At 45.5% G+C, this 25,383-nt stretch overlaps 1 protein-coding gene across 1 annotated transcript in view; it reads right to left on the bottom strand.

Annotated features, from left to right (window-relative positions):
• The window catches only part of LOC144605865 (uncharacterized), a 126,502-nt gene extending 106,273 nt beyond the window's left edge, over positions 1-20,229 (bottom strand). The window contains exon 1 of the mRNA XM_078421485.1: positions 20,056-20,229. Coding sequence (XP_078277611.1) covers positions 20,056-20,079 — 24 coding nt within the window. The 5' untranslated portion in view covers positions 20,080-20,229. The remainder of the gene's footprint in view (positions 1-20,055) is intronic.
• Between the last annotated feature and the right edge of the window lie 5,154 nt (positions 20,230-25,383).

Below are 25,383 nucleotides of genomic sequence, written 5' to 3'. Positions count from 1 at the left end.
AACTGTCTGGCAACAGAGACTGAGGTGTTGCATTTTGGAAGGTCTAACATGAGCAGGGCCTCCGCAGTGAATAGTAGACCTCTGGGGAGTGTTGTCGAGCAGCGGGAACTGGGAGTTCAGGTACATAGTTCCTTGAAAGTGGCATCACAGGTAGATAGGGTGATTAAAAAGGCTTTCGGCACATTGCCCCTCATCAGTCAGATTACTGAGTACTGAAGTTGGGAGGTCATGTTGCAGTTATACAAGACGTTAGTTAGGCCACCTTTAGAGAGAACAGTTTTGTTCAGCATGTTATAGGAAAGATGTTGTCAAGCTGGAAAGGGTGCAGGAAAGATTTACAAGGATGTTGCCAGGCCTCAAAGATCGGAACTATAGGGAGGTTGAGCAGGCTAGTACTTTATTCCTTAGATTGCAGGAGAATAAAGAATGATCTTATGGAAGTGTACAAAATTATGAGAAGAATAGATTGAATAAACGCACAGTCTTTTGTCCAGTTATGGAGTCGAGAACCAGAGGTCACAGATTGAAGCTAAGGAGAGAGAGATTTAATAGGAACTGAGGGGGTAACTTTTTTCTACAGCAAAGGTGCACATAACGAGCTGCCAGAGGAGGTAGTTGAGGCAGGTATCGCAGTTTTAAGAATCCTTTAGATAGGTACATGGATAGGATAGGTTTAGCGGGATATGGGCCAAATGCAAGCAGGTGAGACTAGTGTAGATGGGACATGTTGGTCAGTGTGGGCAAGTTGGGCTGAAGGGCCTGTTTCCATAGTGTATGACTCTATAGCAATGACCACTCTCTGAGCATCCCGCTCCCTGCCATGGTGGGCAGTAATCACCAGGTTTGCCGGCGCCTGGTCCTTGGCAAGCATGCTCTGGTGCGTAGACATTGGGCTCAGTCCCAAACCGCCCCACTAATGAATAGCTGAACAGCACTCGAATGTTTCAGATGACACATGAAGAATGGTGCCAGTGTGAGGTGCGGGCGGTTTGTGGACGCCCATGGGATTGTTTCCAACTGATGGAAGAGTCGAGAAAACAGAGCAGAAGAATTTAAACATATTTCTCTAAATCTTTATCTTTAAAAAATAGATATGGATATACTCTTATGAATAACTAATACATGTCTGTCCGCCAATGACGGGGCAATAGCTTGATGGGGCAATAGCTTGGCGGGGCAATAGCTTGGCGGGGCAATAGCTTGACGGGGCAATAGCTTGACGGGGCAATAGCTTGACGGGGCAATAGCTTGGCGGGGCAATAGCTTGACGGGACAATAGCTTGATGGGGCAATAGCTTGACAGGGCAATAGCTTGCGCTATTGGATGTGACCAAACACTTCCTGGTGACACAGAGACATAAGAAACTGCAGATGCTGGAATCTGGAGCAAAACACAAAGCGGTGGAGGAACTCAGCGAGTCAGGCAGCACCAGTGGAGGGAATTGACGTTTCAGGTCAAGAGCCTCTTCAGACAGGTGTGGTGTCTAAAGTGTTAACCCGAGTGGAAAAAGCTGCATTATAAAGAGAAGATATTGATTTGATGGCACAATGAGGGCAAAGAGAAACATGGACTAACTGTGTTGTATTTCCCGTATCTTTTTAACAAGAGTATATACAAGAGCTTAGAGGCTAGAGGCAAGTATAATTACAATTTAAGAAATATATTTGTATGATTTGTGGAGAGGAAAGGTTTAGAGGAATACGGGCCAAATGCAGGCAAATGGGACAAACTCAGGAAAGCTACTTGATTGGCATGGTCAAGTTGGGCCGAACGGCCTGCTCTGTGCTTTATGACTCCCTGTTTGTGAAATTTACAAACATTCTGCAAGTCTGATCCTGCAGAAAAGCCGAGGCTAACAGTCACATTATTTGGTTCATGTCATTCATACCATAGGACATTTAAATGTTGATTATAAACATCAGTCAGACAGGTGCACCATTTGTACCAGATGTATGAAATGATTCCATTCCAGGTCTGGCCCAGGACAGCACTCACTTCCCTAACGCACACACCTCAAAACAATGGGCGAAAGAAAAAAATGTTCAACTCGTATCTTACACTTTCTCTCTCAGAAAAACAAATACAATCAATTAGCCTGAAGTGCAGCAATTAATGTCAGTAAATATAGCTTGCCATTGGCAGAACAAGATCACACTAGCCTCTGAAGATTATAGCAAGTAGACAATGTTTCCAGAGATGAGTTGAGAGGGGAAACATTGACCCTTTGCCCTTAACCTTAGTATCAACCGATATGGAGGAGCCTCAAATGAACATCTCAGTTAAACTGCAGTGGTGTTGAATAAACCAAGAAAGCAGGATGTACTGACAGGGGCAGGTTACGATTGCGTTTTGTCCCAGTAGGGGCTGCTCGGAGTGAAGTGGTGTCACTGGACCAGCAGGTTGCTGCACGGGTGTGATGTTGCATGTGTCTACGTGTTGCACAGGTGGGAGGTCACGCATGTCCAGGTGCTGCATGAGTGGAAGATGTGGTGCGTCCAGACGCTGGACAGGTGGGAGGTTGCGTGTGTCCAGGTGCTGCACCGGTGGGAGATCACGCACGTCTGGGTGCTGCATGGGTGGGAGGTTGCGTGTGTCCGGGAGCTGCAGGGGTGGGAGGCTGCGCATGTCCGGGTGCTGCATGGGTGGGAGGTTGCGTGTGCCCGGGTGCTGCAGGGGTGGGAGGTTGCGCATGTCCGAGTGCTGCATGGGTGGGAGGTTGCGCGTGCCCGGGTGCTGCAGGGGTGGGAGGTTGCGCATGTCCGAGTGCTGCATGGGTGAGAGGTTGCGCGTTTCCAGGTGTTGCACGGGTGGGAGGTTGCGTATGTCCAGGTGCTGCACGGCGCCTTCCATACTCCACCACCACCGCTGGCTGATCAACAGCTGCAGCCAAAAGGAAATCTTAACTAATATCACTCATGTAAATAAATGTATAAAACATTCTGAAACCACCCCCATGCTTTGCCTGCCAAGCTTTAGCGCAATCATACAGCAGCTGTTCAACCAGCCGCCCAGACAGAACCTAACAACTGGACACACACAGTGGGTTGTGACCTCCTGGTCTGCAAGTGGGATTTCATAATTAGACCCGTGCTTCACCAACTTTCTTACCTGAAATTTGTGGCCCAGTGGTTTTGGAAAGAGACCAAAGACTGAGCCACAAAGCTCACACGGGAGAATACCGTGGAATAAGGAAGCAGCACTTGGGCAGCATGCCCAACCAACCACGACGGTGGAACCAGCTTCATCTGAGAGTTTTAAGGTGAAATTATGTTTTTGCAAAAAATGATTCAGGGCTGATGATTCAGAATGTTACAATGCATGATTGAGATTTTATTTGTCTTGCACCTTAGTAATAAAAATCTGTTGAACACAAAATGCTGGAGGAAGTCAGCGGGTCAGGCAGCATCTCTGGAGAACATGTTTTGGACTGGTCTCTTCTTCAGTCTGAGTCTGGAAAAGGGTTCTGAATCAATACGTTGCCTATCTCTGCCTTCCAGAGAGGCTGCCTGACCCGTTGAGTTACTCCAGCACTTTGTGACCAACACAAGATTCCAGCATCTGCAAAACCTTGTGTTTACAATTTAAAAATTGGTTCTCTCCAAGTGTACAAAATCTAAAATCAAAAAACTCCAGATGCTATATATCTGAAAATATGAACATGTTAGAAATACACAGCAGGTCAGGCAGTATTTCATAGTCAGAGTGACATACAGCGAGAAAATAGTCCCTTCAGCCCAAAGAGCCCATGCTGCCCATCGACCACCCATTTACACTAGTTTTACATTAATCATCAGTCCCATTTCTTATTCTCCCATATTCTCATTAACTCTCCCAGCCAGCAACACTCTCACCACCCACCAGGGACAATTTACAATGACAATTTACGTAAGCCTTTGCTATGTGCGGGAAAAAAAGAGGAAGCTCCCATATTTAATGGAAAAAAGTACAAACTCCACACTGACATATTCTGTTGTGCTGCAGCAAGTAATAATTTCATTGTTCTATCTGACATGACAGTAAAACACTCGTGACTCTCGACAGTCCCCAAGTTCACGGTTGATCCCGGTTCTGTAGCACCGAGACAGCAGCCCCACTAGCTGCAACACTGTGCCACTCTTATCTGCGGAGTGAAAAACAGAGTAACATTTCAGACCGGTGAGGGTGGGATATGGTTGGAAGTGAGCAGATGTGACGGGATGAGAGGAGTGCAGAAGATGGAGAAGGGTGCGATAGGACGTGTGCAATCAATGGGGTGGGGTGCGACAGGACGTGCGCAGGAGGTGGGGTGGAGACAGAGAGGGGTGGGGAATGCGCTGGAGATGGGCTGGTGTGTGGAGTGAGCAGATGGGATGGGGCGGGGAATGCACAGGAGGTGGGGAGTAAGATAGAGATGGAGTGGTGTGGAGAGTGAGCAGGAGATGAGGCAGGGTGGGGAATGAGATGGGGCAGGGAATGAGATGGAGAGGGGTGGGGAGTGAGATGGAGATAGGACAGGGTGGGGTGGGAAGTGAGATGGGGCAGGGTGGGGAGTGAGATGGAGATGGGGAGTGAGATGGAGATGGGGCGGGATGAGTATCTGACACACGCTGGGACACTGGCGCATGCCTCTCGGATTCATCAGTGGGAGACTTTTGAACAGGCAAGACACAGAGGGATAGGGTCTTTATGTAGGCAAATGGGATTAGTTTTGGAGTGCAAAAAGGCCGGCATGGCCACAGTGGGCCAAAGGGCCTGTTTCTGTGCTGAAGGACTCTAAGCAGAGCAGAGTTGTCAGAACAACGCCCCCACGGATCAATGCATAGCACTGGCTCATTTCCAGAGTGGGTGTTTCTTCAGTGTGTCCCTCTCACCCACTACAGAAGCTTTCTGCTGAGAACACCACGGTCATTACCTTTTGATTGCTGGTGCCCGCTCGACGGTGATGCAGTCACTGGCCCTGGCACAGGGACCATGGCGACTTACTCAATGAACTTGTGAGCATCCAGCTGGAGAGAGCCCAAGGCAGAGATTGAGGACAAAGGTGACCGACTGTGGTGATAAAACACAGCCATGACATCAGCGGTAACTGGCCCGATGGTAGGATGCTGAGGAAGCCGAGTCTGCACCGGCAATGGCACCGCACACTGATCCTGGAAACACACCGCAGACTCCGAGCAGTGTCCTCTCAGAGCTCCACTGGTGGGGACCTATTATCAGCTGTTTGACATTTGAGACCAGTGAAGTCCCACAGAGCAGTAAGTGCACACTCCCTGGAGACAGGGCAGTCATCAGCAACAAGGAGCAGGGACTGCTCCAGGAAGATCAGTCGCAGGCTCGGGTAACTAACTACAACAGAACTTCCAAAGTTACACTACATCAACCTCCAGTATGATGCTCAGCACCAATATAATTATATCGTTTGCCCTCTGAGCACTCAGATTCCCACTTTAAATCCAACTTTAGATAGTTCCTCTGTCCCTCTCTTCCCCTCCCCTTCCCAGTTCTCCCTCTATCTTCCTGTCTCCACCTATAATCCAACTTTAGATAGTTCCTGTCCCTCTCTTCCCCTCCCCCCTCCCAGTTCTCCCTCTATCTTCCTGTCTCCACCTATATCCTTCCTTTGTCTCGCCCCCCTGACATCAGTCTGAAGGGTCTCGACCCGAAAAGTCACCCATTCCTTCTCTCCTGAGATGCTGCCTGACCTGCTGAGTTACTCCAGCATTTTGTGAAATAAATACCTTTGATATGTACCAGCATAGAAACATATAAAATAGGTGCAGGAGGAGGCCATTCGGCCCTTTGAGCCTGCACCGCCATTCATTGTGATCATGGCTGATCGTCCGCAATCAATACCCCGTGCCTGCCTTCTCCCCATATCCCTTGATTCCACTAATAGAAACATAGAATCTGCAGTTATTTTCATACACTCAGATTCCCACGAGATCTTTCAAACGCCTCAAGCAAATCTAAACCACTTAATGGTCATCTGTAAAACTGAGTTTATTCTCAGCTCAGAAAAACTCACAACTGTAATAGAATGTAATTACAGTACACATGTGCAATTTAAAATTTATTTAATTAATTACATTTTAAGACATGTTATTCTGAGACAATAAATCCAAGATATTGGTCACCTGGCCCGTGTGAAATAATGTGTAGATAGAAGCTGCAAATGCTGGTTTACACTGAAAATGGACTAAATGCTGGAGTAACTCAGCGGGACAGGCAGCATCATTGGAGAGAAGGAATGGGTGACATTTCAGGTCGAGACCTTTCTTCAGACTGTCGGAAGAATGACCTCGACCCAAAACATCACCCATTCCTCTCCAAAGATGCTACCTGTCCCGCTGAGTTACTCCAGCATTTTGTCTATCCTTGTGAAATAATGTTCTGTTGATCTTATTCCTGATTCCAGTGTCTCACTTCCCTGACATTCTTGATTTCACACTGGCATTCAAATCCACACGTCCCATCTGCTCGGCTACTCTTACATTCCAAATGTTGTATTTTTCCTCGACTTTCCATAAAGTGCATCCTTCCAAACTCTGACTGCTGATAGTTTGCGGGATTGACAGGTGGTGGTCAGACATTGGGATTAACATGGGTGCGTAGACTGGTCACAACTGCATTGAGCAACAGCCTGGTGCTGACCCGTACTCTGCAAATACAGCTCTGCTTCCCGTGTCGTTCACCAGCATTCTCCAACACCTTGTCCCCATTCCCCAGCAACCAGCTTCCAGGCGTAAGAGCAGCAAAACTGACAGGATAGATGACCCGAGGTGTGGATTTATGGTCACTGTGCTGGCAAGAGGAAGCTCCTGTCTGACCTCAGCTGTTCGTTCTATGTAGCAGTGTGTCCGTACGGACTCACTGGCATCCTCTGCTTCCTGTATCCATGGCTGGCCACACTTGGCATTCCTGCAAGGATGTACAAGATTGCAATGTTTGGTTTGATGTTTTGCAGCTACTATTCTCCACTGGTGCCCTATACCAAGGTCACATTGTATTGTGGGTTGGGGGGGGTTGCCACATTTTGAGCTTTGTAGTTTCCAGATGTTGTTTAGGACACAGACCTGACTTCTCATCTTCTCAGTGTAGCTCTGTTATGAATGTGTGTGGTCCTGAGTTACAAGGAAGCAAATCATGTTTGTGCTGTGAATTGGACACTACCTTTTTATTCACATTACAATTGCACACTTGAACGAAACTAGCTAGTGTATTGTTTGGGTTTGGTCTGTCAATTAGCAGCACAATGCAGCTCAGTGGTTCAATGGCACTTTATTTGTCACATGTACCGAGGTAGTGAAATCCATTTTTGTATACAGTTCAGTACATGTATCACCATACATAAGCACATACACATCTTAGATAAGCATCTCAGAGACAATACAAGTGTACAGAAGTAGTGCACCGAGATGGTATACAGAGTTGTCAGATGGGCACCATTTTCAAGCCCGTTGTTCTCAGTGCAGGGAAGTGGAGTGCAGCTATTGTGTCATCAGCTTCAATAAAGATATGCAAGTTTGGTTGAACACTTAAGTATGAAAGAACAGGTATACACCAGCTTCGCACGGCCATTGCCTTGCAAGTGGAGGGGCCACGTTTCCTCGTGTTTAAAATTAGTGGCAGCTTAATACAAGTATTTGGAATGTACAGACCAGTTTATTGTCTCTTATCTCATCTCAAACCTGCCAAGAAGGTCCTTTGTCTAAGCCACAGAAGGCAGTGCTCAGAGAATTCCAATATTGCTAACCTCTGTATTAATACAAGCATCCAAATAAGAACAAGGAAACATGACGATCTCAAACTCAGAGTCAGTAAATGATAAAGGAGTGCACTCATCAGTATTAAGTTTAATTTTCCAGCTTTATTTTTTTCTGTACCATTTCACATTCTAGAAGGCCACATGATAATTTGCGTGTAACATTTCAGGTCTCTTCTAAATTTCTAACTCAAAGCTCCAAATTCTAGGGCATTGGTGTCAGTGAAACTCCTTTCTCCTGCCTTGGTGGCCAGAGCTGAATAGAAAACAAGCCTCTGAGATTCTATTCTGTGATTTCATGGTTCAGTATGCTTATATTTTAGCATGGGGTTTACAACTTATCAGACGTCTTTGAATTCCAGGTTGTACTAATAACATTCCTTACGGTTATCCACAAGGCTCTCTCTCTCAGTACTGTTTCTGAACCATGTTTTTGGTTCTACCTCAAATCCTCTCTGCAAAGGGACTGAATAATCTGACAAGATCAAGCAACACAAGCCAAATGCTTCCATGCAGAGCGCTGGAGCATCAGAGAGAAAGGAAGCTAGAAATAAAGGAAGCTTTGATTCAGCAAGTCTTCGTTTTAACAAGTTAACATGTGCTATCAATCTAACCAGCATGCTTGCACACCACAGACAGGCAAGCCTTTTACTTGAATATTATACCAAATGTTCAAAGCTACTGCCTAAAGCAGGGCGGCACAGTGGCACAGCTGGTCGAACTGCTGCCGCACAGCGTCAGAGACCCCAGGTCGTCCTCGGGTGCAGTCTGTGTGGAGCTTGTACATTGACCGTGCAGATTTCCTCCAGGTGCTCCGGCTTCTTCCCACGTCCAAAGAACATGCGGGTTTGTAGGTTAATTGCCCTCTGTAAATTGCCGCCAGTGTGTTGGGAGTGAATGCGAAAGTGGGATAACATAGAACTAGTGTGAATGGGTGATCAGTGGTCGATATGGACTCGGTAGGCCAAAGGTGCAGGAAAGAATTGCAGATACTGGTTTAAATCGAAGATAGACACAAAATGCTGGAGTAACTCGGCAGGACAGGCAGCATCCCTGGAGAGAAGGAATGGGTGACGTTTCGGGTCAAGACCCTTCTTCAGGCTGAAGGGTCTCAACCAGAAACGTCACTCATTCCTTCTCCCCAGAGATGCTGCCTGTCCCACTGAGTTACCCCTGCATTTTGTGTCTATCTTCAGTGGGCCAGAGTGCCTGTTTCCATGCTGTAACTTTCAATCAAACCAACCAATATTGGGTTAAAGAAAGTAACAGTATTTTAACTATTTGATTTTAACTGATGGTAGTGCCAATAGCAAATCTCACCATCACCTGAGACAGAACTTTCTTTTAAACACTCCCTCCTGCAAGTTTGATTTGTATTGAATATAGACAAAAAGCTGGAGTAACTCAGCGGGTCTGGCAACATCTCTGGAGAAAAGGAATAGGTGACGTCAACTATTCCTTTTCTCCAGGGATGCTGCCTGACCCGTCAAGTTACTCCAGCTTTTTGTGTCCATGTTTGATTTAAACCAGAATCTGCAGTTCCTTCCTAGACATTGATTTGTATTGTTTCAACTGGCTTAACTTCATAACTTCTAAGGTATTTTGGAAGAGCAGGAATAATGTGGGGAAGGAAATAAGCAAAGAACAATATGGCAAAACAGACAACACAGAGAACCAAAGTAAAGTAATGCTGAAACTGCAAGGTACATGATTCTTTATATATCTAGCAAACCAACAATGAAAATGTGAAAGCTGACCACAGATCAGATGCCTGGGGAATACCAGTATCCTCTGGGTCTGGGGGAACCCAAGTTCAATGTTTACGTTCATCTTTCTCCAAGGCAATACAAAAATCAAAAAGACTTTTGTTTCCATAAATGGGCAGGAGCAATTCATTGCTGCCTTCAAGTGCCTCAGAGTCTGTCTGGGGAGTTGCGCAGTTCATATGATCATGTTCTTTTTACTGCAAATTTCATCTGAAGATATTTAAACATTTGCATTGTTGAAAAGACCATTCATTTTCAGAGACCCTTTATAGCGGGCTCTTTTCTCAGTTTTAACCTGGTCACATCCGTAGTGATTTCTTGCTGCTATTTTCACACACACACACACACACACGCAATGTTCTGGTGCTACTTTGAGGAGTGTCCAAGGGCCAGTCATATTGCCCCAATCGTGCATCAGTGATGTCCGCACTACACGGTGAACCTCCACCCAAGCATCCCTCAAACGTTGGGCATGGACAGCAAGGGGCAAAAGGATTAGTCTGTCCATCTACAAGGTTTCTGGTCAACCTGTCCAACAGAGTCAGGGCGGAGATAGATGTGTTGACTTTAGAGAAATCAAAAGCAAATGGGAGCAGTCAGGAAAATAAAGTTGAGGCTAAGATCAGCCAGCCATGATCTGACCGAGAGAGAGCAGGCACAAGGTTAATGGCCAAATGCTACGACAATATTTGCCAAATTACCACAAAACCAGTTTAGCTCGTCGTGACATCGGTGTTTATGTGACCCTGCTGTCTGCAAACTAGCTGTCAAGAATTGTACCTTTTACCAGTGACTGAGCGGTATTAACTTCAATGACTGTTAAATGCGCTGGGATGTCATGTGCTTGTGAAACATACATTTAACACATTTTCCTTCCTTCATTGTAGACTGAACAATGCCAAACTTTCCAAGTGTAGAAGCTTGTAAAATCTCTTACTGTTGATAAACAAACCTTAGTTTGCAGGCTTGAGTTATAGACGGAGGTTGGATAGGCTGGGACTTTTTTTTCTTTGGAGCGCAGGAGGCTGAGGGGTTGGCCTTAGAGGTGTACAAGATCATAAGGGGCATGGATAAAATGAAGATTCAGTCATTTCCCCAGGTTAATCGATTCCTAAACTAAGGGCATAGGCTTAAAGTGAGAGGGAACAGATTTAAGAGGGACCTCAAGGGCAACTTTTTCCAATCAAAGGGTAGTCCGTATCTGGAATGAGCTGTCAGAGGAAGTTATATAATCAGATACAGTTAAGACCTTTAAAAGATATTTGGAGAGATATATAGGCAGGGAGGACTTGGAGGGCTATGGGTAAATGCAGTTAAATGGGACTAGCCCCCTATGCCAACTTGGTTAACATGGACAAAGTGGGCTGAAGGGCCTTCCATGCTGTACATCTGTGATTCTGATGATTTCAATAACGTTATCTCTGCTGTGACCCACTCACCACCACCCACCATCCCCATTCTCACCCTGCACAACTCCCTACACCCAGATCCAACACTTCCAGTTTTGATCTAACCATGGAGTTATAAAGTTTGCCACACTTAAGACTGATGCCAGTTTTTTTTTGTGGAGCAGAATTATTTCAATTTTTTTTTAATAGAGTCATAGAGTGATATAGTGTGGAAACAGGCCCTTCGGCCCAACTTGCCCACACGGGCCAACAATGTCTCAGCTACACTAGTCCCACTTGCCTGCACTTGGTCCATATCTCTCCAAACCTGTCCTATCCATGTACCTGTCTAACTGTCTCTTATGCGATGAGAGAGTCCCAGCCTCAACTACCTCCTCTGGCAGCTTGTTCCATGCACCCACCACCCTTTGTGTGAAAAAGTTACCCCTCGGATTTCTATTAAATCTTTTCCCCTTCACCTTGAACCTATGTCCTCAGGTCCTCGATTCCCCTACTCTGGGCAAGTGGCACTGTGCATCTACCTGATCTATTCCTCTCATGATTTTGTGTACCTCTGTAAGATCCCCCCTCATCCTCCTGCGCACCATGGAATAGAGACCCAGCCTACTCAACCTCTCACTGCAGTTCACATCCTCTAATCCTGGTAACATCCTCACAAATCTTTTCTGAACCCTTTCAAGCTCGACAATATCTTTCCTATAACGTGGTGCCCAGAACTGAACACAATATTCTAAATGTGGTCTCACTGACGACTTCTACAACTGCAACATGACCTCCCAACTTCTGTACTCAATACTGACTAATGAAGCCCAAAGTTCCAAAAGCGTTTTTGACCACCTTATCTACCTGTGACTTGACCTTCAAGGAACCATGCACCTGTACTCCTAGGTCCCTCTGCCCTACAACACTACCCAGAAGCCCACCATTTACTGTGTAGGTCCTGCCCTTGTTTGACGTCCCAAAATGCAACACCTCGCAATTCTCTGTATTAAATTCCGTCAACCATTCCTCCGCCCACCTGGCCAATCGATCCAGATCCAACTGCAGTCGCTCACAACCATCTTCACTATCTGCAAAACCACTCACTTTTGGATCATCAGCAAACTTGCTAATCCTGCCCTGTATGTTCTCATCCAAATCATTGAAGTGGATGACAAAGAGTAACAGGCCCAGCACCGAACGCTGAGGCGCACCACTAGTCACAGGCTTCCAGTCCGAGAAGCAACCTTCCACCATTGCACTCTGCTTCCATCCAAGAAGCCAATTTGTTATCCATTCAGCTATTTCTCCTTGGATCCCATGCGATCTAACCTTCCAGAGCAGCCTACCATGCGGAACCTTGTCGAATGCCTCACTGAAATCCATGTACACAACATCCACAGCTCTGCCCTCGTCGACCTTTTTGGTCATGTCTTCAAAAAAATCAATCAGATTTGTGAGACACGAGCTCCCACGTACAAAACCATGCTGACTGTCCCTAATCAGCCCTTGCCCATCCAAATGCCTGTATATCCTATCCCTCAGAATATTCTCCAGTAACTTTCCAACTACAGATGTTAAGCTCACTGGCCTATAGTTTCCAGCATTTTCCCTGCAGCCCTTCTTGAAAAGAGGCACAATTGCCTCCCTCCAGTTTTCTGACACCTGTATTTAAAGACGACTCGTAAATTTCAACCTGGGCTCCCGCAATTTCTTCTCTCGTTTCCTGCAATGTCCTCGGATATATCTGATCAGGCCCTAGAGATTTGTCTACCTTCACACAAGACAGTTGGCTCATTGTGTGATAATGTATCTGTGTTAATGAGCAATCCTTCCATTTGTGAAAACTCTTCTGCGCTTAATCCAGTCCGTTACAAAATATTAGTTCTAGTCACCTCCCCTGCACCTTAGTTTGGAGATGATGTAAGAAGAAATGTGTGATATTAAACATAGAAACATAGAAAATAGGTGCAGGAGTAGGCCATTCGGCCCTTCGAGCCTGCACCGCCATTCAATATGATCATGGCTGATCATCTAGCTCAGTAACCTGTACCTGGCTTCTCTCCATACCCCCGGATCCCTTTAGCCACAAGGGCCACATCTAACTCCCTCTTAAATATAGCCAATGAACTGCCCTCAACTACCTTCTGTGGCAGATAATTCCACAGACTCACCACTCTCTGTGTGAAGAAATGTTTTCTCATCTCGGTCCTAAAAGACTTCCCCCTTATCCTTAAGCTGTGACCCCTGGTTCTGGACTTCCCCAACATCGGGAACAATCTTCCCGCATCTAGCCTCTCCAACCCCTTAAGAATTTTATGTTTCTATAAGAATCCCCCTCAGTCTTCTAAATTCCAGCGAGTATAAGCCTAGTCTATCCAGTCTTTCTTCATATGAAAGTCCTGCCATCCCAGGGATCAATCTGGTGAACCTTCTCTGAACTCCCTCTAAGGCTAGAATGTCTTTCATCAGATTAGGAGACCAAAACTGTACACAATACTCCAGGTGCGGTCTCACCAAGGCCCTGTACAACTGCAGCAGAACCTCCCTGCTCCTATACTCAAATCTTCTTGTTATGAATGCTATGAACCCTTAATCTTTAATATTTATTGCATCTTGGAGGCACTTGAAAAAACTATTTACCCAAAGTATGCACAGAAATACGTACGTGTAGACACAGGTCCGTGCATACAGTGAGAGAGGGAAAAAAAGTCCTACTGGAAGCCGAGAGAGAGAAACCAAACCAGGTACCGACAATGATGCTCCTCGAATACTGTAACAACTTTCCACGGAGAAAGGGTATTATCAAATTAAGTGTGGATTAAATATATTACTGACAAACTACGTAGAATTATTTTGATAGAAGCCGAACACTAAGTCTTTGCAAAGGCAACTCAGTGTTCACGTCCTCCACAGGTTTGAAAATATATCCTCTTCCATAAACTGAATGCAGGGCCAGTGTTGCAGGACCTCCTGCCACTTAATTGCCATGGCAACGCAGGAGCTTTCAAGGTTCCACGATTCATTTACTGTTGTTTCCCGATAAAAATCAGAATTTCAAACTCTCAGAGTGCCAGCCTCCCCCGCTGTCGTCTCTGCTCTCTCCTACCGTCTCGCCCCCTGCCCCATCCCCCCACTCCTCTCCAGCTTCCCCTGGCTTCTCTCCATCAACTTTTCCTCCAACTTTCTCGGTAATGAACCTGTCAGAAAGCATCACATCACACTTCTTTTCACTCAAATCAAGATTATTTCAATACTTTCTAACTCACTGGGATTTTCAGATCATCTGAAAAGTCCTGCTGTTTTAATTGCTTGCCATTTAAGATTCAGTTTGAAAGAACATAGCATTACTTCGTGTTGCGTTAGTCATTTGCTTATTTTCCTCCTCAGTGCACACGCTCACCCAGCTTTAGCATCATGCAACGCTCAAAGACACTGCGCAATCAGACCCCACTCTGCACACCACTGCATCCAGTCACTTAAAACCAAACCCTAATGCAAATGCAAATTCCGGAAGCCACATAGGTCAGGATGGGAGGAAGAAAGATGTTTAGGAATGTGCGTTACTAAGTTATCAGCAGGTTAACCAACACTAGCTTCAATATAACTTTTATATTTGACTTTGTGTTTTTATGACACCTACGAACGTAGAAGTCACACCTTTGGAAGAATTTGTTCATTTCATCATCTCTACACATTTTAATGAAAAAAGGGTAAAAATGGTGACATGGTGAACGGAGTGAGACAAAACAATTGGTCTCAAGGAGGTGTCGTGTACAGTACATTACAGAGCCTGTACCACTAGTTACCAGGTGTCATGTTTCGGACATTATGGAGCCTGTACCACACTGGGTGCAAGGCAATGTGCCCAACTTTGGCAGTGTCTGATCTTCGCAGTCCTGATGTACAAAACATGGAACTGTGTTTTATAAAAGTAATGGGAGAGCTTCTACATTTTCTGGCAGCTCAGTTTTGCAGTTCCCATTGTTTTCCAAATCCCTCTTCGATCGATGACGTCACCAGTGCTCCTGGATGCGTGCACCCTCCCAGACTGTCCCATTGCTCCACAACCTGGAGCAATGTTCCTCTTCAGCTCCTATGATCCAGAATCTTTCCCAACTCTATACCACTCTCCGCTGACCATTCTGACCGACCTGTTGGTCACCCCTCTGACACGCTGCCAGATTTGCTTCTTCTGTTTGATGCTTGCTGCAGTGTGTTAACGGCGCTAAATAAATGCATGTGGTGACACTAGAAATGTGCTGCAGATGCTGGCTTATACTGAAGATAGACACAAACTGCTGGACTCAGCGGGACAGGCAGCATTACTTCCATTCAGAGATGCTGCCTGTCCCGCCGAGTAACTCCAGCATTTTGTGTCTATCTAGAAATGTACTGCTGCTCAATCTCCAGTAGTACAGTGCCGACAGACAAATTACCAAAAACAATTGCACTTTGCTCTCAGGGTAAGCGTTCCACATAGATACGATAGGGGGGAAAAAATAAAATACATTCACATACCCTTATCGTTTATAGAATCTGGTGAGAGATAATGGTAAAGGAATAAGATCAAAGAAACTAAAATCAGGAATGATGAGGAAACAGACAGGTGGTACACATAGCACTGAAGAATCTGCAGTGGTGAAAGTAAGACAACTGGATAGAATGCAACTGAGAAAGCAATGGAGAGCTTGTCACAATTTAAAGCTGCTACGGAGCAGAAGATGACAGCCTTGGGTGGAGAAGAGGAGAGACAGCAATAAGAGAAAACCAGTGTAGAGTTTGCAGTCTCATTTGCCCTCTTTCTAGCCCATTTGCTCCCTCTCCACCCTCTTCTGACAATCCTCCCTCATTCTCTGCACTTTGCCCAGATGGTCATCATCCTATGCAGATTGAGACAATATTGAATAAAATGTCACACTATGGAAAGTACTTTGCCACACCCCCAACATTCAGACTGTGAAGTCAACTGTGCATTATTCTCCATCCAACCACATTATTCAAGAGACATCCACCATCTTCCTGTGAAAGTGCCTATGCAGGTGTAGAACCCATCAGTTCTTTCACATTACCGAATCTTTGGTGAGCAAGACGACCTCCTCGTTGGGTAGCTGTGGGGTGCAGACCAGTCCCACCTGCGCCGAGTTATCTTCTATCCATGGGGGGCTTGTCATACTGGGACGACTTGCCATCGGTTGGGTTAACAGCTGGTGAAGCGTCCTGGAGTTTCTTATCATAACTCCCTCCTGGAAATGCACCTGTATGATCAGAGATTGGACTCGTTTGCAGACTTTCCCATCATCTGTGATCAAGTCGTCCGTCAATCTCTGAAGTAACAAATGCACACTACAATATCATTTAACCAGTTGTCCAACTGGGTTGATGAAGGGAAACGTCAGCCAAGCCTTAGTATAACACCCCAGTTGATATGAACTAATTCGGTACAGGTGACAATGCTCAACAAGCAGACAAACTTAGCCACTACGGTTCAAATATCTTAAAGAAGTTTGGCTGCAGACTTTCACACACATATAGGTCGGGAGATAGATGTTTCTCAAGTTCAAAACGCAAGCAAGTCCAGAATTTGTTGTCTATCTTCAGAATTGATTGGATTGGGAATGCCACAGTTAAATCTCTAGCATACACAGGGGTTGAGAACAGTGTTCCTGGGGTTTGACGACTAAGTCAGCTCAAGCTGAATTTCACTTCTTCTGCCTTACAGATCTTGCAGCCTCATGATAAACAATAGCAGCGCAGAAAGAACCAACCCAATAATGCAAGGTTACAAAAGAGGCAATCATCAAAGATCAGTAAAGAGCTGCCCAAAGAGCAGGAATGCGCAACAGATGCAGCTTTTATGTCTAGTAAAAATAAAAATGAATGCATGTGAAAATCATTTAGTAGTAAAAACAGTGCCTCCAGTTCTTGGAGTGGGGTGCACCAGCTTTTCAATTGATACTCCCACCAGCGACGCAGCAAAACAACGAAGCAGTTGACATTTTAATTCTGCATCTCGTAGCCTCCCAATAACCCACAAGCAAAGAGCAATAATTGATAAACTGCGTACCAAGACAGAAAAAAAAGTGGTGCAAAAGAAAGCATACAATTAAGTAAATTCCACCGCACCCGTGATTTCTGCTCCTCTCCCCTCAAATGCTTCAAATGAAAACCCGAGGAACTGAATTGAATGAGAAAACTTCAGAGACCACCCAGAACTGCCACAACAGAGGGCAGCTTCGCCCATTTAACCATGAGATTAACTCTAAACACATGGAATAGATTGAATACTGGAATGTGCAGACAATCAGAAAGATTCCAGTGGTGAAGTCCGATTGCCCGAGTTCCACAGACAGTTGCTGAGTCTTATAACAGCACGGCTGCATACTTTGCCTCCATCGGCAAGAACTCAGACAGAAAACTGGATCACTCAACTACAAAAGGGTGTTTGCCATTTATCAAATATTCCCTCCGATGTACACAGAAACAAACCAATCACCGTGCAATTTACTGAAAATAATCTGATATGTAAGCGGTAATAATATCACAATTGAATTTTACATCCTTCAGGAAACATCACAATACCACTGACCACAAAGAGCTGACAAACCTGGAAACGGGACACAAAAGCAACCTAAATTAGACACAAAAAGATGCAGTTGTTTTTTAAAAAAAATAAATGGAAACTGACCAGTAGATCGCCAGATAACTCCTGCAGGACTGGAATATTCATCTAAATAAAATTCCTCCCGATGCACTTACAAAGCGCCAAGTTTTTAAACACTCAAGTCTTTTGGCAGCTTTAGGATGCACACCACTCTTACAATACATTGTGTACAACCTGAATAACATCACGTGCTTTACTTGGCACGTTCCTGATCTTCAAACCCCTGCTTTTGCAGATCAGCAAACAGGTCCCATGCCCTACAACGAGTCGGTTGAGTTATTGTGCTACAAGAAGGGAGGGACCCAGCAAGCAGCTGGAATCCAAGTGGATGACATTTTTCCATTGTGTTCACTCGAACTAATAAAAAACACCGCATTTCAAGCTGAGACTGCATTTACAAACTTGGGCTGTACCTGGAGCAAGTGAGTGGTGTAAGACAGTAACATAAAATGTTGATGGATACAGTTCTGTCACTGGTGGAATAATTTGCAAAATGTTATTTTGGGCATTACATGTTGTATTGATTTAAAACATTTTCACACGGCATTTTAGTGCCAATATGCCAAATAAATCCCTTAAAAAGCCTATTCCAATATAGGAACACATATAGAGGAAATTATGTGTGCAAAGAAACAATGCCCAGTGTAAACGAAGGATTTGACCAACATGCATAAGGTCATAAACCGAGCTTCCAAAACACAACCAATCCAAACGGCAAGGGTCCTGACCAGGACGTGCACACATCAAAGCGAGTTCATGACAAGGGCGAGGAGTAGGTTCTGAAATCAAGTTGTGGAATTTTATTTCTTAAAAAAGCAATGAATCCAACTGTTAAACAAATTACATGACCCATCTGCTGAGGCAATAGCTCCAAAATGAAGCAACAATTTATTTTTCCAAGATACTCGACATCAGCAGAAGAGACTTTATGTACAATATGATAGCCAAGTTATTTCCTGTAATCTTGAATTAATTGCATCTTATTTGTTGGCAATTCTCCCTCTTAAAGCTAAACTGCTCTTTTTTTTAAAAATCTGCCCAACCTCAAAAGTTTCATACCGCACAGAACCAGCAGCTTACTCCGAGAGTATAACTAACATTGTATCTCACGACATACAGTGTGGCCTGAGTATTACTGATGCCTCCTGTTCAATGGACTGCATTAAATGCCTCCCTGCTCGGTGCAACTCAGATCATGAACTGAACACAGCAAGCAGGTGAACCTGCAACCTTTCACTCCACAGTCAACGTCAACTCAATCCTCAAATTAGGACATCAATCTTGTCAGCGACAAAAAAAACCCTCGTCCCCAAACTGAGCAGCAGAGAGAGGCGGACAAACTAAAACATTCACAGTTGGAGGAGAATCATCTGTTGATCCTCAGTTGATGGTTATAAACTTTAGTGCACAAGTTCTATACAGTAACCCAGCACTGATGGCCATGGACTTGTCTGCAGGGAGACTGATTCAGCCCCGGGCGGCGACGGCCAGGCCGGGCCCTGCGTCCCCACTGCTCCTCACCGCTGGAGACCCTCACTCACGTCGGCCTCAGGCAGCGGCCGGTGTGGGGTGCGGTGTGCTTGAGGCCCAGGCGGGGGCCGTACACCCGGCCTCTCTCCCCCGATCACCCCCGGGGCCTGAGAGACCCCCGACCCCGGCCTCTCTCCCCTCACCCCCCCCCCGCCTCTCTCCCCTCACCCCCCCCCCGGCCTCTCTCCCCTCACCCCCCCCCCCCCGGCCTCTCTCCCCTCACCCCCCCCCCGGCCTCTCTCCCCTCACCCCCCCCCCCCCCCAGGGCCTGAGAGACCCCCGACCCCGGCCTCTCTCCCCTCACACTCCCGGCCTCTCTCCCCTCACCCCCCCCCCCGGCCTCTCTCCCCTCACCCCCCCCCCCCCCGGCCTCTCTCCCCTCACCCCCCCCCCGGCCTCTCTCCCCTCACCCCCCCCCCCGGCCTCTCTCCCCTCACCCCCCCCCCCCCAGGGCCTGAGAGACCCCCGACCCCGGCCTCTCTCCCCTCACCCCCCCCCCCAGGGCCTGAGAGACCCCCGACCCCGGCCTCTCTCCCCTCACCCCCCCCCCCCAGGGCCTGAGAGACCCCCGACCCCGGCCTCTCTCCCCTCACCCCCCCGGCCTCTTTCCCCTCACCCCTCACCCTCCCTCCTCACTCCCCGGCCTCTCTCCCCTCACACTCCCGGCCTCTTTCCCCTCACCCCCCCCCCCGGCCTCTCTCCCCTCACACTCCCGGCCTCTCTCCCCTCACCCCCCCCGCGGGGGAGGAGGTTTGAGCGGGCTGCCGCTTCTTGCTCGGAGAGGTACACGACGGGCCGCCGGCCCTCACTCGGCCTCACTGCGACCAGGGGGAGGAGGTGCGGACATCGTTCGCGGGAAGTTGGAGCGGGACCAAAGTTGTGACCAAAGTGCGCCCAGAGGGCCCGGAGCCCCTCACTCACTCCCCCCCCGCCCCCGGCCGGCCGGCCGCCCACCCTCCCCTCACCTTCTCCCGGCTGCCCGGCTCCATGGTCCCTCTCCGGGCACCGGCTGCTCGCCCTCCTCCCCCGGACCGGTCAGCAGTTCGCCATGTTGCTCCACATCCTCTCTCTCTCTCTCCCACCCTCGCTCCGTCCCGCCGTCTGCGCGCCGCCCGGCAGCGGATGTGGCTGCGAGTGCCGTCGCCGCCGAGCCAGAGCCAAAGCCAAAGCCGACCCCCAGCCCAGCCCAGCCCCGCAGAGACCGGCCGGCCGCCCGCCCGGCTACCTCCCCTCACCCGGCCCACCCCTCCGCTGCCAACAAACGTCCCAGAGCGCAGCAAAACATACACATCTCCCCCCCAGATGTGGCTCCAATCCCCACGGCACCATCCCCGTCCACTCTCCCGGACACCCACTCAGCAACATCATACCTCCTCGGGACACAGCCTCAAACTACAATCTCATTCCCCGAATACAGCCTCAATCTTAAATCCACCTTGCTTCTGGTGGGAAGAAATTCACAATTAAATACCCCATCCTCCTCAAATCCTACATCGGTTTCCCATTCCCTCTGCCCAAGTACCAGATATCCCACATTAATCCCCACACAACAATATATACACACGCCCATTCTCATCAGGTCCCCTTCATTAACTTCCATTCCCCTGTTCACCCACCTTGCCTTCAGACACAGTTCCAACTCCTCCAGAACCTCGCTGCGAGGACCTGGACTCACAACATTCCAGACTCATCCAATGAGCAACATGATCACCAGATTGGACAAAGGTTGAAATCGACCTCCTCAGGTCCCTATCATCAATAGGTCTTCGGTTGTCACTTTTAGAGCCCTGCTAAATCGATTTGGATGTGACCCCCATCATATCCTGACGTTGATTTCACGGTAAATTCACACCACAGCAACACCGCAGGAAGGTTCCTCTCAACAGGGTGGTTCAAATATGATTACAGAGTCAGGTGCAATGAGGAATGCTGAACTGTTTGTGTCGAGCAAAACATTATTGTGCTGTAAAAACTTTTTAAATCACTTACTTTCAAACGGGCAACTTTACACTACGCAAGATCTCCAACACACTCCCCAAGACTTCCATGCTTGGAAGCATCAGTTGCACAAATAAACACATTATTTTGGACAATGTTGTCTATTAGTGGAGGAAAGTAATTAATTTCCAGTGATTTGCCATGGAACATCACAGGCCAAAACCTATTACGTTTATTCACACCTTTCTCTAATTTCCTGTCAGTTTATTAATCCGATGCCTCAGTCGTCAATTAGACCCCAGCTCCATGTGAAAACCCAACATTGTTTATTTTACACGAATTTCACCGTGTGGTGCCAATACGATTTTTATTTACAGTAATTAACTATTACCAATCACCCTGGTTTAAAAATCTATACTGAAATGTTATTTAAACACGAGTTAAACCATGTTTAATGTTGTAAAATTATGTGGTTAGTTACATAATCCACGTGATCGTTACTTCGGACACTTGGTATTGGCTGTATTTCCATACAATAGTCTAGCTTGAAAAGCAGAGCACAAAGTGGAAGAAAATCTTTTAAATATTAATAGAGTTGAACACATTTGTGGTTCACTTGAATTTGATGCCCACTTCACAGCGCTGCATCATATATGATCTTTAATTGGCATTACAGGGCACAATTTTTATAACATAATTCAGAGAATGCCATGGGATAAATTTCAGAGTTAGTGATCAGCGACAGCTGACATGTTCAGGACCTGCCAGAGATAGAAAAAAGTAACAGGGGCTTTACCAATCCTGCAAAACTTCTCAATATGTGAGAAAACGTCTCAATGTGTTTCCAGCAACCATACAGAGAACACCATAGACACAATGAGAATATTAATGCAATAGTTCAGATTAAAAAAAGCACACTAATTGAAGATGGAGGAAATGGTTCAAAATCTCAAATAGATAGAATATTTTAAGAAAATCAAGTTTTTCTTGAATTTATCAAAAGTGACAGTTGAAAGGAAGACATGTCTTAAAGAAGAGCAAAGTTATTAGTGATCCTTGTGGCATTGTGATCCTTGCGGTATTTTTAACATGAAATAATGGTATGTTTTTAATAAGCTCCCAGAACAAAAATTCCAGATGAGGAACAGAAAGAATGGAGGGAAGCAATGGAATGCTTAACAATGGGATTCCTGCATTTTGTCACGGAAGGAAAACAGATGCCAAGGAAAACCAAAGAATTCTGAGGGTTTAAAAATGTTTGACACATAAAAGTGCCCATTAACCCACTGCAGAGACAAAAAAGTTTGGTTATAAAAATAAGTCAGATTATGGCAAGAAAAAAGTCTTCATGCACTCATTGGATGGCTTTGATTGTAAAATAATTTAGTTGAAACAAATAGATTTCTCAAGTGCTGATTGCCACCGCGTCTTACTTAAAGTTCAGAATCTCAGAATTTAATTCATGCAGCAAATACCACTTCAAAAGGTCAAGACACAAGGAACTGCAGATGCCGGAATCACAAAAAAAACTCAGCAGGCCAGGCAACATCTGTGGAAGGGACGAATAGGCCACATTTCGGGCCTGAAGACGCTTCTGACCGAAATGACACCTATCTAATTCCTCCACAGATGCTGCCAGACTTGCTGAGTTACTCCAGCACTTTGTATTTTACTTCAAACGGTCGAACCGGATGTGTAATTGAGTCTTTCCAAGCAGTTTTTGGTTCACCCAATGATTCACAATTGTGTCAAAGTTAAACAGTCTTTAATGAAATTAACTGTATTGAGAACCATCTGGTCAAATCAAATGCTTCAGTTGAATCAAATTCCCAGTTAATATTCAAAATTATATTACTTCAAAATAACTAATGGTAATCATGAGCTGTGGAAACTAGGAAATGAAGCTGTCAGAATATTTCCATAAACCACTCTTTCAACAGTTTTATATGCAGATCTTGATTCTGATGATTGAAAAATTGATCTTTACAATAACCATTGAATAAATTCACAGTCAATGTCAGAGAAGACAGCTTATTAAAGAATGGAAACTGATCATCAATTGAACTGGTAACTTTCCTGTACGGGCTTTGGTTCTGGAAAACTATCAATTGTTACGGCGCCCTCAGTTCAATGCACAAGCAAAATATTGCCAGCCACGATGAACATTTTATTTGAAAACTCTCTTGGCAATTAATAATTTAGTTCCCAGGGATCAGTGTTAATAGGAATGGATGTTTCTGGATCATAATTCATCCTCAACTGGGCAAACTGAGCCATCAAAGTAAAAACAGGGGAGTGTTTGGAAGATAGAGACCTAGGTTAGAAATATATATTTCCTTGAAAGAGGCAACACAGGTGGGGTCAGGGTACTGAGTACAGGAGTTGGGATGTCATGGTTTGAGTTATATAGAAAGGCTGGATAACCTAGCACTTTTTTTCCCTGGAGTGTAGGAAACTGAGGGGAGACCAAACAGAGGTTTATAAAATCATGAGCATTGATAAGATGAACCGCCAGTCTTGCCTCCAGAGTAGGGGAGTCTAAAACTCGAGTGCATGGATTTAAGAGAGGAAAAATTAAAAAGGGACATTTAACATTTTCAAATTGTGGTAGGAATATGGAACCAGCTGCCAGAAGACGTAGCTCCATGACTATATAACTGAGATACAGAGCAACAAAAGTAAGACATCGGTTCACAGATCAGCTGTTAGCCGTGGTATCCAAAGATTTATCCCCCATTCACAATCAGAAAAGCAGATCACCCAATTAAGCCATGTTCAGATGTGCTCCTCTTGTGGCTCTGTGGGTTCAATCGACCTCGAGACCTGGCTGTCACAGCAAGACAGGCCAAGGTAGAAGCACCCGCTCTAGTAAAGGATGGGGGGAACTGCTTGGGAAATTGTCACCTCGGATGAAGTATTTGCTTGTGAAATGGCCAGGGAATAAATATTCAGATCCACCTCATTCAGGGGAAAAAATAACTAACAAAGACCCAAGTTTGTTCCAATTTTTGCAAACCATCAGGTTGCAGCCTGATTAGCAGCCATCAAATATTTGCTTTCACCTAGTAATTTTTTAGAAACACCACTGCTGGCCAACAAAATTCTGGAGCGACAGTAGATATTCTGTGAATTGGATCATCACGGCAGGTTAACACATCCAGCAGAGCAACCATTATTCACTGTTGTATAAGACAATAGCTGTACTAAAATCCAGTACCAATTTACACCTACCTTTGTTCAATAAACATCAAGCCACAAGTCAAGGATGATCAGGAAAGAAGAAAGTCATTGTAAGGCTTCTGTGTTCAACTCCTTGTTTCATGTACCTGGATACCGAGCACAAAAGCTCGTGGCTGTAGCTAGTGAGGAGAGAAGGATTTATGGAAATGCATCCCCCAAAATCCTGCATTCAGTGAACCGCAGAGCAGTGCCTGTGCTCATTCAGAGGGGTATTCTGCAGCAAGATCACACAAATGCAAGCGAGGATACACATTCCCTGAGAAATCTGTCCTATGACATCATCGTTGTTTAAGCAGCACAGCTGTCATAGCAGGAGTCCGTCATTACATCACCGATAGAATGCTTAACACAGGGAACATGCTGTGCGGGAGGAATTAAGTATAGAAATAATATTCAACCTAAGAAAAAGGCTCACTTTCCATAACAGATCTGACAACTAACCTCTTTTCTCACCCCTGGCCTTCACACTTTCAACCTCAGTCTGAATTTTCTTATCTCTATTTCAATTTATACTGTAAAACTCTTGATTTCTTATAGCTCTACACATCTTTCTCATCTCATTTTTAGACCAGCTTATTTTGCAGAACCCCACAGTTACGAGAAGCATATTGTGGCAGTATCCTAATACAAGACTTGGAATAGTTTGTCCCCAGTTCTCTCATCACACAGCTTTAGAAATATGGTGAAAACAAACTCTGTAAAAACTTAGTCATCTTGGTTGCATCCTCTCCTGAAATCTACTCAGAAAGTAACGGAAGAAACAGGTGAGTCACATCTGTAAAAGTAAAATAATGTTAATCTTTCATTCCTAAACGATCATCAAAACCAAAAATATTTAAAAGGTGAGCAAACATTTCAGTAAGGTTAAAAATCTGAGGAGGAAGGGAAAACCAGACAGACCAATCACACTGACTTAGATTAAAATTTGAATAATCTAGAGACTGCTTAGTAGAAACAGAGTAAGATAAATTAATGAGGAAATGGAAAGATTTAAAAAAATATTTTAAATCATATTTGATTTAATTGGAAATTAAATATATTAATTGGAAATATGTTTTAATTAATTCGTGGTCACTCAGTTCCAATCCTGGAATTCTCACTGCAGGATTGTAGAG

The sequence above is a fragment of the Rhinoraja longicauda genome, chromosome 25 (genome assembly GCF_053455715.1).
Source record: "Rhinoraja longicauda isolate Sanriku21f chromosome 25, sRhiLon1.1, whole genome shotgun sequence".
Classification (NCBI taxonomy): domain Eukaryota; kingdom Metazoa; phylum Chordata; class Chondrichthyes; order Rajiformes; family Arhynchobatidae; genus Rhinoraja; species Rhinoraja longicauda.
This window is presented reverse-complemented; position numbering and strand designations above follow the sequence as displayed.